We start from the raw sequence: 16,492 nt of genomic DNA on the forward strand, positions 1-16,492 counted from the left end.
ATTCCTAAAATGTGCAGTACTTAACAATTGGGTAGATAGCAAAGATTCCTGTAAGAATCAGTGTAATAGTGGGGTGATGTGTGCAGCGCCTTGAGAAACACTGTTTGAATACACAGGAATGTATTTTGCATTGTGACCTCTATCCTATTAATGCTTCCAGAGAAGAGTTCTCAAAATGCAAGACAAAAACCGGAGAGATGGTTTCTTGTGTTTTGTGGCTTAACTTTTTGGGACACTCTTGACTTTAGCAGGCCTGGAAGGAAAGCTAGAAAAGGGAACTGATTCCCCATTAGCATTGATGAAAGCTTTGCAGGACAGAGCACCAAGAACTGCATCGCTTTGTGCATGTGTGAGCAGATCCAGTAGATCTTCACTTGCCTTCATTGGTAAAACAGCGATTTCCACCAAACCAATGGAACTAGCAAGGATTTAAAGGACTCAAAGAAGTAAAACATCCCCCATGCTCCCAGAATTCTGCTGTTGACCCCCTCTGCCCTTGGGCTTAGCACGGCAGAGGAACAGGACCTGCCAAATGGTTGCATACATGGGGCTGACTTAGTGAGATGGTGCAGCTTCTTTCATTCTTCTGGATTTGTCCCTCTAAACAGCCACATGAAGAGTTATTGCACAGCTTTGTACATTTGCATGATGTAAAACTTTCTTCATGACAGAAATAATTACCCTAACCACTGCACAAATGGTTTGTTTCAGGCTTGCAGCTGTGGCTCATTGGCAGCTGGCAGAGCTCTCATCAGTGATTTGAGCACTGGAATACCTTCCCTGCATGTCCTTCTATTGCAAAGCCAGGTAAGTAACATATTAGTTGGCAAACTACATGTGAGCTCTTGCCCATAGTGAATTTGGAGCATCTTGTTCCATTGGTAAATGTCAATTCACATACATTTATATGAGATCACAGAATGTTGCTTGTAGAATTACATAAGGTTGTATCAGGTGCTGAGCTAATCTCATAAATTGTCGTCTTAGAAGTGTCAGATGTCAGGACAGTTTTATGGTTGAGCCCAAACATGTTCCAATCTAACAAATTAGCATATCATAAAGGTTATTGTCCTATCACCCAATTAACAAACCCTGTATGGATAAAATAGAATTACTCCTCTGTCATCCTTTATCATCTGTCAGAGTTCCTGTGTTTTTAATGACCCTCGTTCTTTTCCACTTATACTGTAATATATTGGTAAAATGAAAATCTTAATATGTAGGTAGTACATTAAACAAAACATGGTCCTAATGGCAAAAAGACTGTGGTTTTTTCTCCTTATCTTGGAGACCACTGAGAAGAATTCGTCTGAATTACATTGAGATCGCTTTTCTATTTTGGGGCATGCTTTGATGTGTTCTGTTAACATCAGGCAGCAATGTGAAGGCCTCTTTTTTTTTTTTATGTTTTGGGTGAGGCAGGTCATGTTTTTCTCCCTTCTGGTTTTGCAAAGCATTACTTAGGTTGCAAAGGATTTTGCTAGTTTTGTGCTAAGAAGCAACACAAATGGGGCACAGAGATCATGAAGAAAAGCCAATATGAGCCATTCCAATTTGAAAATGGGGAAAAGCAACCAGGAGTCAGGTGGGCAAGGCTCCAGACAGATGGTGTGACTGAAATGACACTTCAACTGTGTTCATTTAGATAACTTGCATTGTGTCCAGAACATTTTCAGACTCTACCACTCTGCACTGGGGGGATAGAAGGTGAATTGCTGTAATGGCCAGTGGCATAGTTTTACATTGTGTTTCATATTTGGACATACAGAAACCAAATCCAGGGCACAAGAGGAAAAGTAGTGGTGCCTGAATCATCACAACTTTGGTGCTTATAGATTAACCTCAGACTAAAATCAGGGAGGTATATCAAAACTCAGCTTGCCACTGGAGGTCTGCATCAGACACACTGCCAGCAACCCAGGGAAGGAGGCACCCAGTTTCCCAGTGCCCACTAGATGGCAAAGCAAGGTGCTCTACTGAGACTGCTAAACACCTGCTTTACCTGTCTGCACCTCACACTGGCACGACACAGAGCGTGGCTGTGGCAGTATCAGAGCCGCAGATGCTGTAACTGAGCGGTCAAGACTGCTCATCCCTTTGGGATATTGGATGAAGGCTCCTCTGCCTTCAGGATTTAAATACTAAAGACTCTAGTTTTCCTAGAAATTGGCATGGGGAATTGGAATTCAGTAGCATTGGGCTGTACTTGTCTATTGACTCAACAAATGCTAAGGGAAACATTTTTCTCTTATAGCTTATGTAAAACAGGAGGAGGACTAGCGTGTAACAAAGTGTATTGGTTTGAGACAATTTGTGTGTCTGGATGGAAAAATGCTATTTTATGGCTGCTAGACTAAAGTCACAGATGGTGGGAGAATTATGGTGCTCTTGGTCTCAGTTTAACATCACTCAGTTTAACATTCCTAGCTGGAGATAGGGTTTTTTCAGTCAGTGTAAGCAAACCCTGGGCTCACCCCCGAGCCCTTTGCACCCAACAACCTCCCTTGCCTCCAGACCAAGAAGCACTAGCTGTGTGCTAGGTCTCATCAGCTGGTGGACCTGGGTGAAAATGCAGCCCTGTTTTTGGCTGAGTTACCTCTCAGCCAGGAGCAGGAGCTGACCTGAGGCCCCAGGCAGTCACACGAGTGCAGGCACCAGTGCTGGGAAGTGCTGGTGTGAGCACCAGTGGGCGTAGAGAGCAAGGGGAGAGACTCTTCTGGAAATGGCAGCATCTTAGGTTGGTGCAGGACCGGTCTTCCCTTTCAGCTCAGGTTGCTCTGCTGCCTGCCTGTCCTTCCCCAGAGGCAGGCTTACCCTCACAGCTGAGCTCTGGCTCACTGGCTTTCCCTCAGGAGGAACATCTCTCCTAATGGGGACAGTTGGCTGGCTACCCTACCAGTGTTCTCGAATTTTCATTGTGTGGACATCTTGCCAGATACTCACAAACAACTTCCTTCTCGAGGCATGATCCAACAGTGTGCTGTATCCAACTGAAATGACAGGGGAAATTCAGACACAATGCAATAAAGCAACTGGAATTTGTTTGTCATAAACCCCAAGGGCATGTTCTCGTTAAAGCAATTAGTTGTATCCAGCAGTTATGTTCTTTCATGTTTGCATTACACCCTTCTAAACTGCCAGAGATTAGGGTCTGCTTTCAGGGTTGTCTCTGGGTCTCTGCTCGTAGACTGACAGGGAGAAAACTTTTCAGGCAGGGCTTGGAACAAAGAGCATTCCTTCACACAACAGCTATTAATCTTACCCTTGTGGATGGTATGCTAACTTCACTCATGGACTGAAATCAGTCGTGGGGCAAAGGGGTGAGGAGAGATTATCTCTCACCTGACAGACAACAAACAGCACAGATGTTGTGCAGCAGCAGGCAAAGCCACTATTAGGAGATATAGGAAACATCCCTCTGCAAGTCAGGACCACTTTCTGTAGGGCCCTCAGGTAGCTGGTTAGTTTAGTGTTGCTTCTGTGCCATCACACAAATGCTTGACTAAGCAAATGCCTTTTTAGCATATGAAAGATGTAGCACATGGGCCATGCTGGGCTACGCTGTCCAATGAGGGATTGCATGGAATCAAAAATTCCAAGAAACAGTAACAATCACAGCAGCCACCATGGGGATCTGGGTGCTACCAGCATATAAGCCCTCAGTGCCATTTCTGCATAATTATCTCCAGGGAGTAGGAGTTACAAAAACCCACCATCTTTTTTAAGCATTCCCTGACTAAACTAATGTAGGAAGAACCTGGTATTCTAATTATCCCATATCCCACGGTTACTAAAGTGTAGTTGCTCTATATCCTGCATGAATTCAAGCATCTGAAGCTCATATCTAGTACTGCATCTATGTTCATTATCCTTTGGACACCCAAAGCTAAGGCAACACTGAGCACCAGATGCCTTTGCACACTCTGACTAAGCAATTACATCTGTTCTTGGCAGATATGTACCAACCCAGGATGCAAGTGTAAAATGCTTTCATAAGTGAAATAAACTTTAATTTTGAGAGCAGTAAAATTCTCACTCAATCAATAATCCTTATATGTGGTTAGATTAATTAATAGTATTTCTGAGTCAAACAAAACCACTGTTAAAGGATTAGCAAAGACAGGCCATTCTAGGCAGCATGTTTGCACTCACTGTGCTTTTAGAAATGCTGATGATGTTTTCAAATCTTTGCCTTTTCAGATGTGGCTTCTTAACACTGAATTTTTAATCAGACTTAGAAGGGAAAGAGGTGTTTTCTTCTTTCCTGCCCCATTTCTTTCTTTTAGAATTGTCTGGTGCAGAAGTGCTTGTTTAAACCCCACCTTTCTCAAACTGAAGAGACACCCTCATTGCTCTTTTGGACAGGTGCACTGTACATGGCCTAAGAGTAGGCTTTCTTTCGGTGGGCAGAGAACTGGCTCTGGAGGCATTTTCTCTGGGAGAAAGGAGTGGGTCTTTTCTCTTTCTCAGCTGAACCCCTTGGTAGAAGACACAGATTTAGGGTGGCTTTCTAGAATCCTGCTGAAATCTACTAGTAACTGGACTGAGTTAGAAATAATATTTGCTACCAGGTTTGTAGTAGTAAACTGGTAAAGACATAAAAGTTAACCCCAAAGAGGGGTGGATTGGGTCAAATGCTTGACCAAGACTGGGGAGATAAGACCTGAATTCCTGCTAACTTTGGTGGTTTGCATTTAAAGAGATAGATAGATTAGATAGATAGATTAGATAGATAGTCAGACAGACACATGCACACAGTAATACATCCACAGAAGTGTAGAGGACCAACCTAAGCATGTTTTGTCTCAAACATTTTGAGCATTGCTACAGGGAAGGTGATCAGAGGAGAGGGTCCCGTGGAGGAGGGGCAGAGCTGTTCTGAGACAACTTCCTGCTCCACTTTGAGACTCATGCTCAGTATTGCCCTAACTCCCTTCCTGGAGAAGGGATGACTGGGCATGCATGAAAAAAAACAGCACAGAAAATCTAGTTTACCTAAGAGGCATGCACCAGGTCAGCTATAAAAGGACCTCTTCCCTCTCTCTTTTTCCTCTCTTTCTCTTTCACTCTCATGGTTTATCTGAGCTCTGGACCATCCATGAGGCAGGACCTAAGGACTGATGGTATTCTTTATTTTCTTCTATTGTTTTGCTTGGGCAAAGCTCAGCTATCATATTCTACTCTATACTCCATACTGGAATTTATTGTGGGAGTGGGGACCTTGTAGAGGTGTGTTGTGGCTTGTTAGCCAGCACCTTTGAGAAATGCTATGTTGTGGCCTGTGAGTCAGCACCTTCGCGTAATGGTGTGTTGTGGCTTGTGTGTCAGCACTTGGATTGTGTGTTGCAACTTGTAAGCCAGCACCTTTGAGGAGTTTGTTGTGGGAGTTGAGAACTTATTGAAGTGTACTGTACAAAATTGAGGGCTTGTTAGCCAATATCTTTTGTGGAAGTGAATTGTAAGAATTTAAGTTCTTGTTAGCCAACACCTTTTTAGTCTAAACAGGGGGCTGGTTGCTGGAGTTATGGAAACTGTACAATGAAAGTATAAGAGTTCCTGACACATGGTCTGGTGCCTTTGTTCAACTTGATGAGAATTTATAATGAACATCATGCCCAGTACCGATGGGTTGTGACAAGAGCATATTGAAAATATACTGCCTCTGCCATGTTAAGAGTATAGGAATCTGTATCAGGGACTCCCTCCACATGTTGACACAGACCCAGCACAGGAAGCTGAAAAGTCAGCTGGGACCTCTGGACTCTGACAGCAATGCAAATATCAAACATAAGCCATTGCTTAACCAAACATTTTTCACTTACAAGGTGTGAAGTGTCAGCATATGTGTGAAACTCAAGCAGACAGGTCCTTAAAACTGTTGATCTTATAGGAGAGAGAAGTATTAGATGTGGAGAGGATTGCAACAGTGGAAGCAAACACTTGCCCCTGTGAATTCGTATGAACTATATTTAGAATTTGAATCCAAGCATAATTAAACAGCGCTAATGAGACAGAGGGAGTTATCTTCATTTGGTGTATAATTCGTGTCACTGATTTCCTCATTCATTTTTTCCTAGTTTTAAAGCCTTCTCGTTCCAGTGAGATTAGAGGGTAAAAGATACCCTGCAGAGAGAAAGTATGTGGCCTGGAGCTAAAATTCAGTTGGAAGCCTTTTAAGGGACGCTGCTTTCTTGATAGCATCAATAACTGACAGCAAAGACACCTGTAAGCATGTAGCCAACAGTCAAGCAAGGCACTCTTTTTAAAGTGTACCCTTGAAAAAATGCACACAATATTACAAAGACTATAATGGGGAAGAAAAGTCCACCCTTTCCAGTGAGGGAAACAAAACACTGTAAGAGTTTTAATAGTTGTAGGTATATAATCCACCATTATCAACTAAAGTTTGAATTCCTTCTCAAGAATACGCTCCAACTCATCCAGGAATGTGAAGCTTCCATAGGAACTCAAGGTGACATTTTATGGTGGGCAGGTCTGGGTGAAAGATGGTAATGATCTTGCCCAACTTAAGCAGCTCTGAGCCCATAACCAGAGCAGCAGCTTCTGTTACAGCTCTGTGCCAATAGCTGATTATATTGCTGAGCAGAGGACAACAGCTACCTGTAGCTGCAGGGGCTGGACACTTTCTTTGACCTAGTCAAAGCCAGTAAAGAAGTGCAATAGGCAAAGTCAAGTCACCAAAGTCCCATTTTTGCTTTTCAGTTGTGTCTTTGGTTGGACTCAGGCTCCTTTTTATTATGCCTTAAATAGATACAATTTTTTGGAGGTTTTATTCTACATCTGTTGCTGCAAACAGCAGCAACATCAGCTGTTTCCTGAGAGGTGGCACAGTAATGACTATGACTGTACATTTCAGTGCTGCTATGCATGCCAGGGTGCTTGTGCTTATTGGCTCACAAGAGTGCTCAGAAGCATCATTCACTCAAGACTTTGCTGTGCATCACATCCTAGTGGAAGTGCTTGCAGCCAACTGGAATCTGTTCTCAATGACTGCCTGTAAAGATTCTCCAAACCCTGCTCCCTCCAAAGTGACCACCACTAACCAAATGCCTGTCCACCCACTGAGCCAAGCCAGTTCAAAGAGGAGCATTACAGTGTCTGTGAGCAAGCTCTGCTGGATATGAAGAGGATAGAGTGAGATGAATCCCACAAAACAGCAAATGTTTTTCATCTTATTCCAGTAATTCAGCACAGGCTTATTCTTTGGGTTGCTAAACCCAAGACTTTGTTTTGTCCTTTTCTGGAAGGGGATTTGAACACTTTCCTGCTAAGACTGCTATGCAGATTAATCTGAGACAGAGGAATTATTATAAGTATTTGGTCTCAAATTCCCTTTAAACAATTTCACTGGACCACTATGACTATATCACCCTCTGTAAATACCCTTCACTCTTTTGGAGGCTCTCTTGACCACTTAGAGCCCTGTTGCTGTTCCATAAGGTGAGATTTGCAGCTGTCCTTCCCATTCACCACTGCTTAGCTGAGCTGTTCATTCAGCCCTCTGGCTACTCATTCGTAGTCAATAATATTGGGTTTAACTTTCCAGCGGAACAGATCGTTTTAGAAGTTGTTCTGCACCCCAAAAAGTATCTTCATCTGCTTACATATTTCACAGAATGGCATGTCTGCTCTTGCTGCTTTTTCACAGTCCAGGTGTTCAAGCTCTTAACACTGCCTTGTGGTTGAACAGCAATGAGAAACACCATTGGTAACCAGAGCTGAGAGCAGCAGCAAGTAGAGCCACTCCACTTGTGAACAGTCCAGAGCCACAACTTGTCCCTTGAGCCCAGCTGAAAAGGTGCCCTTTTGCAAAAGGAGGATTTCTTTCTGCCTGAGCTGTGAAACAGAAGTCCTGACTGGCTACAGCCGTAAAAAAATCCCATGGCTCTCAAACTATCAGTGACTGAAGTCTTATCAAATTTGAGAAGTCTTATCACTGCTTTCTGCTGCTTGAAACATATTTTTCAATTATATTCCTTTTTAACCATCTTAGCTTAACTGCTGAGGAGTTCCACTGTCAGGATTAAACAGATGTTTTATTTCCTGCCAAAGGTGGGTAAAATAATAATCACCAGCTCTGCCTCATTGGCTGCCATGTGGTCTGGAAAGGTGCCATATGCCCAGCACTCAGAGACTGCTGCAGGCAGGAGGCTGGGGGCATTATTTATTATTTGCCTAATCAATTTAAATACTATCTTTCTTTCAGAAAGTACATTTCTAGTCTTTATAAGGAGTAATGTAGAGGACTCATCAAGCACCCTCCTCTAGTGAAGTGTACCTTCTGTTTAAACAGCCAGTATTCCGCTTGCACAGCACATGGGGCTAGAAGCAAAGACCTTGCACTTGAAACTGCACTGTGCTCATGAGCTGCTCTCAGCATCACACTCAGTTGTAGAAGTTGTTCAAATTCAGCCCCGTATGCAATAACAACAGTTTTCTATTCATACTTTTGAAGAATTTCCTTGAGGAGAGTGTGGTACCTTTCCTCCAGCATGCAAATGGTGTGAGCACAAGCAAGCTGCTCATTGCTAACCTGCCTCTCGAAAACTGCTGCTGCACCTTCACAGTGACAGGATGTGGTATCTCAGGTGTCAGGCCTGGGGCAGTGTCTCCCACTGGCTGACTTGTGATCCTCTGCAGCCAGCCCTCATGTTCTACAGGAGCTGCAGGGCTCTGAGGTGAGCACGGCTGCGGCTGAAGGGCAGGGTGACCAGGCTGTGCAGAGCATTCCAGGTAGTGAATGTGGGTGGTGACTTGCTCTCCTTTCTTGGAAAGTCAGAGGAGAAGTAGTTCAAAAAGCATGGGCACTCATCATGTGAGGGTGGCAAATGAGGAATCCTAGGCAAGAGGTGACAGTAGGACCCCTCTGCTCTGTGGAATAGCCAAGCGGAGTGCCAAATGCAGTGATTAGTAAGAAGAAAGCCATCTGGCTTCTGTCCTTTAAACAGCTCTCTTTCAGCATCTCTCTTCCTATACACCACAAGAAATCTCCCTGTGTTTTTAGCAACCCTTTCTAGCCTTTCTGAATCATACTACAAGGCCCCATCTACAAATGACAGGGAGAGCAAGGTGAAGAGAGAAAAAAGGGAGGAAGATGATATAGTGGGCAAGAATCTGAGATGCCTTCAGGCCTTATCTTGAAATATTACCTCTGTAGTGCCAGTTATGGCAGCAACCACCAAGGCAGCAAGTCCTTTAGATCTGGAGCTGGTAATGTACTTGTTGAGGGATGGTGTTGAGTTTTCAGAGGCAGAAGTCTGTAGGCTGACAGGTAGGCATTGCGAGGACAGGAGTAAAGGCTGATGCAAGCACTTCTGAAAATTGATGAGAGACTGGGGAGCAGACTATAATGAACTCCAGCAGTGGGCATCTGCAGGTAAGGAGGCACGAGCACGCTTCCGTATGAGTGATGTATGGCAGTTTCCAAGGAGCATTTGAAAAATATTTGGTTCAGTTCCTCAAAGTTCTTAATATTTCACCCTGAATTTGTCAGTCTTCCTATCCCTTTATGATGTGTACTTTTAGGCTAAAAATATTCAGAAGCACAATGCAATCCATAAATACATTATTTTTGTTGCTTTTTTTGTAGTTAGGAATGAAAATGGCCAAGAACTGGGTTAGGAACAGTAAGTTCCTTTTCATTATTAAACAGTTAGTGCCCAGAGAGCAAGTGTGGTTTTGGGTTGTGGGGTTTTTTTGTCTTCTCTCTGAATAGGTGTTACTGGTAAAATGAGTAAGAAATCTGTTTCAAATAAAAATGTAACCTTGGAAAAAAGGCAACTTTTTCACAAAGTCATTCATTTCCAGTGCCCAGCATGTTATTTGGCAATGCACAGATTTCCAGTTGGTTTCTATTTTCTTAGAAGTTGTGGTTGCTCTCTTAAAGGATTTTACCCAAGTACTGTTATATGTAACAAAAACGTATCCTATTGTCAGACTTGTGAGCCTTAGTAAAGCAGTGTCACTGCCTGGGACCATGCTTGTTCTGTTTCCTGTTTCATGTGAACACAGATTTACCTGAGGGAATAAACAGTATTGTGAAATAGCTTCTCATATCTTTTCTTACAGTTCTTTTAGCATCATAGCTGATAAAACTTGACTGATGCCTAGTAACTGTTAATACCGAGCTTTTATTTGTAAAAATTGCAACTTCTGTTTACAAGTTCTAATGTTTCTTGAAGAAGTTGCACTATTCCTCTGATCTAGCTTCAGTTCCCAGATTCTTTCCTTAATTTGTGTAAACACTAGCATGTGCACAGCTCCAAGCCCATAAAAGGGGTACTTAGAAACACCAGGATGGGAAGTTTAAAATCTTCAGTTTGTTTTTAAATATTATTTTGAAGACTTGCTAAACAAAATTTCAGGGAAAGTCAGCTTGAAAGATAAGAGTGAGATTTGTAGCAGGATGGTCACTGCTAAGTCTTAGCTACTGAATTGTCTGTATTCTCTCTCTGTACAGTACCAACAACTGGAAACTACTTCTCTTATGCAGGTGAAAATGTAGCAGTGTTTGCCAACAATTTGCTATTTGTGTCTATTATTCATTTAGGAGCAAGAACACTGAGATGAACCGTTTGTTCATGAAAGCTGCCAGCAGAGGATGTGGCTGATGAACTGTGAGGGCTGGGAAGAGATGTCTCCAGGGAGCAGGGCCTGGGCAGTGCTATGTCCTTTCTGCACAGGAGAAGGTCCAGACGAGTCGACTCTCAGTGAGACCCATTACATCCAGCACCCCTGATCAAACCAAAGCCCATAGCTCTGCATTGCTTTTGCTAATACTATAATCATCCATTGCAGGCTTTTCTTACATAACTAGCAAGTCTATGTTGACTACAGGCTTTGCAGCTTGAATTCACTCATGCTTCCTATTTTTTTAGCTTCTGTTGGAGTTTCACAGCTCACCTAACCTGCAAGGGCCACGAACAAAGTACGTGAATATGCACCACTTGCTGGCAGAACAAACAATCCTCTCAGACAACAGGATTGTTATTAAAACGGGTTGTTTTGTTGGCAGAATAGGCTTTCCCTGTTGCCAGGGGTTGCCCAAGGTGAGCCTGACCTCTGTGGTCTCTGAAGCTCTCTCTTGTGGGTGAGCTGAGCAATGCTGGAATGCAGCATTTAAGATGGATTAACTGCGAAGTTAACACAGGAAACAGTTCAGAGAGAGTAAAAGTATTACACTGCAGAACTAAGGATGAAACATAACTTTTGATCCCATAGGACACAAGTTCCAAGGCTGAGAACATGATTATTTGATAAGAGTCACAGTCATCTTGTCAGTGCAAGTAATGTTTGCAGCCTCCTCTTAAGGCAGAATTCTGCCTTTCCAGGTGCAAGGAAGGGCAGTGGAGAGGCAGGTATGTGGCCAGTGGAAGAGATGTGTCTGCATTCTCCCACTGTGAGGGGAGTAACAAAACCATGGACCCTACCTCACCCTTTCCACCCAGAGCAGGTCCCCACATGCCAGGTCTGTCGCCTTTGAACTCTTAAGAGTCTTGATGCAGTTTCACGTGCATCGTAGCACAAAACCTGCACTTTGGTACCAACTTCAGCTGAAACCATTTGCACAGACCGGTCCTAAGAAACACCAGTCATCCACCCAAGTGAAATTCTGAATTGCTGGCCGCACCCTGGCAACATAATGTATTCATACAGCCTAAGGATCAACATGAATTGGGGTTTCTGGAAAAGGATATATCTGTTCCTTGCTCAGCTCACTAGCTCTCTAGCCACTATCTGCAAATCTCTTTGATACTCTGTAAAATGGCAGATTACTACCCTTTAACTCTTTCACCAGGGCTGCAGGGCCAAACTGCTAGAGATTCACCTGAGCTATATGGAGTTTTCTGTTTGATTGAGGTAAGTGGTTTGTTTGGTTTCGGGGCTTTTTGATGTTAGTATTGCACCTTAAATATTCCACTTTAAAACTGTGCTATGGCAGGTGTTGGCTCTCTGTTACACTGCAGCTAAAAAACCAGTTTCTACCACAGATGTTACAGGCAAATCAGTTTGAAGATTTTTGTTTCCTGAGCTAAACTACCATTTATTAGCTAGAGTTATTACTAGAAGGCACAGCACAGTGCATGACACTGTGCTGGGCTGCACAAATATGTATTAAGCCCTGGACTACCATGAAGAATGTACAGAGTAGGATTACAAGCATGACTTAGTTATGAACTACAGACACTTAAAAATGAAGAAACACTTTTGCAGTCTGATTCTTGCCTACCATTACAGGATTCAAATCTAAAATGCAACAGATTCTAGGTGTCTAAGTCCAAATGAAGAACCAAAACCTCTGAGTTTGGTGCCAATGAGGCCTCCATGTTATGGAGTGATTGTGAATACATTTATTTGACTAGTACAGACAAAGCCTTATATAATTGAGGAAAACAGAGCTCTACCCTCAAACATCCTTGATCCTTATCCTGCCCCCTTCAACTTAATTTGATAATCAGCACTTACATCACAGAGAGTTTGGAAATATTATCCATGCCTCTCCTTCAGCATTACACTATGTTAAACGAGTCCCTGCCTGTAAAGATCTGCTTTCTTCAGAACTTTCACCCAGCCCCATGATTAGCTTGGCTTATGTCAGCAAACACTCAGCAAAACTGGAACTTGGAAACAGCTTAAGCTCAGCCTCTTTCTGCCTTCAGATCCATTGGTTTTACAGTCTTCAAGCATCATCATTCAGCATCCAGCTGGCATCCATTTGACTACAGTTGCTGCAGGAGGAGTGGGAACCAACCACCATTGTTGCTGAGTTTTATCCTGTAAATTCAGCCAAAAGAAACTGGTGCACGCCATCTCGTGGCCCTGCACAGCTACTTCCCAGGAACGAATTGAGCTCCAACTGTGACAGGGAGGTTTAATGTGAACAGGATTTAAAAGATGGCTGTCAGCGGCTCAGAAAGAGCCCACTATATGACCATAGCTATGAAACTTCCACCATTAGCACTTTGTCCACACTCCTGCCATGACCTTGCAGCCTGAGCAGCTGTTCCCCGGAGCAGCAGCAGAGCATCAAGCTGCAAAAGGCACCTCTTCCACATGTGCTCACACACTGTTGAGACAGCCCTTCCCTCACAACAAATACAGTGAACAGCACAGCCCCAGAGCAGCCTTTGGTGGAGCAGGAAATTACCTTATGCATTTCAGAGTAGGTCATACACTTTAATCATTCTTGATTACATGCAAGGTTGGGGATGTTCATGGTACATCTGTCTTCATCTGCTCTCAGTACTTGTTAAAGAACTCTGTCAATGCTTTAAATAAAGCTAATGTGTCTCTTCGTAACTGTTCATTAACAGCTGGATACATGAACTCATGGAAACATCAGCTGTCAGTCCCTTGATGTATCTTAAGTTCCTAGTCCTTCTTACTCCCTTTTTTTTTTTTTTTTTTGAGAAAAACAAGTCATTAAGAGACCCTTGCCAGAAGTGATTAAGGTATGATTTCATCTAGTTGAGGGAATTAAAAAACCAGGGACAGAGTTCAATTGTGTGAATTTAAGGTCTTTGCTTCTATTTTAAGTAGTAAGTTTCTGACTTAACAATGTTTATGACTTTTCAGATGGGAGATTACATCTTAAATCTGCACCATTAAATCATCGCCAAATTTGAAGTCACATTACCTTTAGCAGAATTGCTGATGGCAACACTTAAACACTGTCTCACTTCCACTGCTCTCACAGCTATCAAAAGGCTGGATATATAGTCAGCAACAACGGGACTTAAAATAGCTACAGAGGGGGCAAAACTTCAGACTAAGCATCTTATTTTGCCTGCTACTGGAGACAACTGCACAAGACCTATGAAAGTTTGCAGCTTGCTGTTGGAAAGCACAGAATCATACCAGATAACTTCAGATGTTACTCCAGAGGACACTGTGCCATACTGTAAGAACAAAACCAACTACCCAAGGATTATAGTTCAAAGCATCTGATTACAACCAGCAATTGTTCTAAATATGCTGTGTGATGAAAATTCTATTTTTACTGTTCTTGGGTTGGAAGTGTGTAACCATGTTGCAGAAAGACTGTTAGACCTGTGAGGCTCAGTGAAGCCTGATACTAAAACAGTTGCTCTGTATAAAGGAAAGAAAAGAGGGAACATCCTTCTTCTCATGTTGAGGTTTAATTCTAAGGTATGTGACACTGGATTTACAAAGGTAAATAAAAATACATTCTGAGAAATAGCGAGTGCCCTATTTAGCAAGGCAGAAGAATTTCACACTTCAAGCAGCTGAGAAACTAAACTGCTCACAGTATGAAAAAATATTTAGGGTCTGTCTTTGACACATGATTTTGCCATAACAGGTGATGAGGAATGTGCAGTAGTGGGGCAGAAGAAAGACAAATACTTAAGTGATAAAGATGAGACAGGACAACAGGTATTAGATAAGGCTTCCACTTGAATTAATTGAGACATTATTACTATGATCAGCAGTCAGATGGAACTACTATTCCAAACACTGATCAGGCAAACTACATTGCCAAATTGAATTACACAGCTGTTGAGACAGGCTTTAGCTCCAGCCTGATGATGATATGGCTAAGTTTGCATATGCTTGTAGCAAACACATATAAATGAAATCCCAGTAATATAAAAGGACTGGAGTGGTACAGAAAGTTTTCCACATTAACTGTACCCAATACCAGGAGCAAAGGCTACCACCTGGAGTACAGTGCACACAACAGTTTATACAAGAGTATCATCTACAGTTATTCTACAACTTTAATCCTAAATTTCAATTTAAAAAGCCAAGTATGAATCACATGCAGGCAGATTTCATGACTCATTGCTGCAATGGATTTAACCACAAGTGCTGATCCTGCCTGCCATTAAGATGTCTGGCATTCCATCTTGGACCCATTCCTCTGGAGGGGAGCTCTTTCACAGATCTGTGCTACAGAGAGCTGAGCTAAAAACAGTTAAATGAGACTTCAGGAATTTAAAAAAAAATCTGATATTTTGTCACACAAGAATAAAATTCCAGGAATTTATTGCTGTATGTATGCTTAATCCATTAATTCATCTTACAGTAGTCATGAAGTGCCTTCTGTGTGCTACATTTAACATTCCATGTATTCCCTTCCAAATGCCATTTTACAGTGGGCATATGAAACAACGCAGCAGCAGTCACAAAACATGGCTTAAGCATCTCTCAGGTGCTTAAAGACAAAAATTTGTGTACAAGCTGAATAACGAGATGTCAGTTAACAGGTCACTCAGCAACTTTAATAGAAATATCTTTAGGTGGAAGTTTTGCAGCGTTAAAATTTACAACTCAGACTAAACATTCTCATCCCACTGTAGTAACAAGATATTTGCAAAGAACAAGAACTATGGTACGTAAATGTCACACGCAAGACCCGCTTCATTTCTATCAGAAGCAAAAATTGCTAATTATAAGGAAGGACAAGCCTAGCAGGATAAGGCTGTCAGCCTATAATAAAAACATAAACCTCCGAGTTTGGCAGTGGAATTCTATTTACCACCCTGACTTTTTTTTTTTTTGGTAACATACAAGTACTCTTCCTCCCCTCCCACACTTTATAAATCCCCTTTTATTTTTATTATACCTCCATATTATTTACAGGACTCCTAAAGATTAAGTACAAACTAGTATGAAATTAATGACAGCTTGCTTTTCAAATATGTATCCCATGGCTAAATAAATACCAAGCCAATCCAACAGAGTGATCTGGAGTTACGATTCAGAAGCTTGTGTATCTGTGACTCCAGTTGTTTTCTCATTAGCTGTGGAGGATTCATTTGATCTGTCAACAATAGTTGCCACAGAAGTTGGAGCAGCGCTATCCAAGGTGAGCGTAGAGGTCTGTTCTACATTTACAGTAGTGCCAGGGTTGATGAAAAAGCTTCCGGCTTGACTGATAGAGGGAAGCAAATCTGTAGGCACTGCAGATGCCTCTGTGACCAAAGGAAGCACCGGGACACACTTGGGTGGCATTGCTGGAGGTGTCATTCCCATTAGATTCAGAGGCGGCAAGGAAGGAAGGGGTGGCAAACCTAAAAAGAAAAAGAGGGGGGAAAAAAGGCAGTGAGCTGCTGCATATCACAGACAGATCCAGAGAGACTCTCTGTTTGCTTAAAAAGTTTACGTTCTCCAGTCTCCTATTTACCTGTGAAGAGGAGAAAGTTTTTTGAACTTAGCATGAGCATGATATGTGTGCAGCACTGACCCAGCAGGCTTGTTTCAAGCCTGATACTTTTCAGATTTCAGAACTGAAGAATCAGAGTAAATTCAGCATTGCTTGTACCTCCCCAGAGGACTAGGTATTTAATGCATAAATACTGATGATTAGGTTTTTCTGGCCTTCACTGAAACTGCCAGAAACAAGAAGTTAACAAGAACCACATTCCATATAAGCTTCCAATTTCTTTTTGCTTGCTCCATGTGCACCTTCAGCAGTTTTGTTTTACTCAAAACCATAAATCTAGTATTA

General features: G+C 42.4%; 1 protein-coding gene and 1 long non-coding RNA gene across 3 annotated transcripts in view; one reads left to right on the forward strand and one right to left on the reverse strand.

Moving 5' to 3' along the window:
- On the forward strand, positions 1 to 15,886 carry LOC135417164 (uncharacterized). Of its 2 annotated transcripts, XR_010431943.1 has the most exons (3): positions 1 to 807; positions 10,571 to 13,472; positions 13,597 to 15,886. It is a non-coding gene; the product is annotated as an uncharacterized LOC135417164 (long non-coding RNA). The 2 variants fall into 2 exon arrangements; XR_010431942.1 differs by having other exon boundaries at positions 10,571 to 15,886.
- The window catches only part of GORASP2 (golgi reassembly stacking protein 2), a 14,945-nt gene continuing 13,463 nt past the window's right edge, over positions 15,011 to 16,492 (reverse strand). The window contains exon 10 of the mRNA XM_064660855.1: positions 15,011 to 16,055. Within this exon, the coding sequence (XP_064516925.1) occupies positions 15,736 to 16,055 (320 nt within the window). The 3' untranslated portion in view covers positions 15,011 to 15,735. The remainder of the gene's footprint in view (positions 16,056 to 16,492) is intronic.

Source organism: Pseudopipra pipra, chromosome 7 (genome assembly GCF_036250125.1).
Source record: "Pseudopipra pipra isolate bDixPip1 chromosome 7, bDixPip1.hap1, whole genome shotgun sequence".
Taxonomy (NCBI): Eukaryota; Metazoa; Chordata; class Aves; order Passeriformes; family Pipridae; genus Pseudopipra; species Pseudopipra pipra.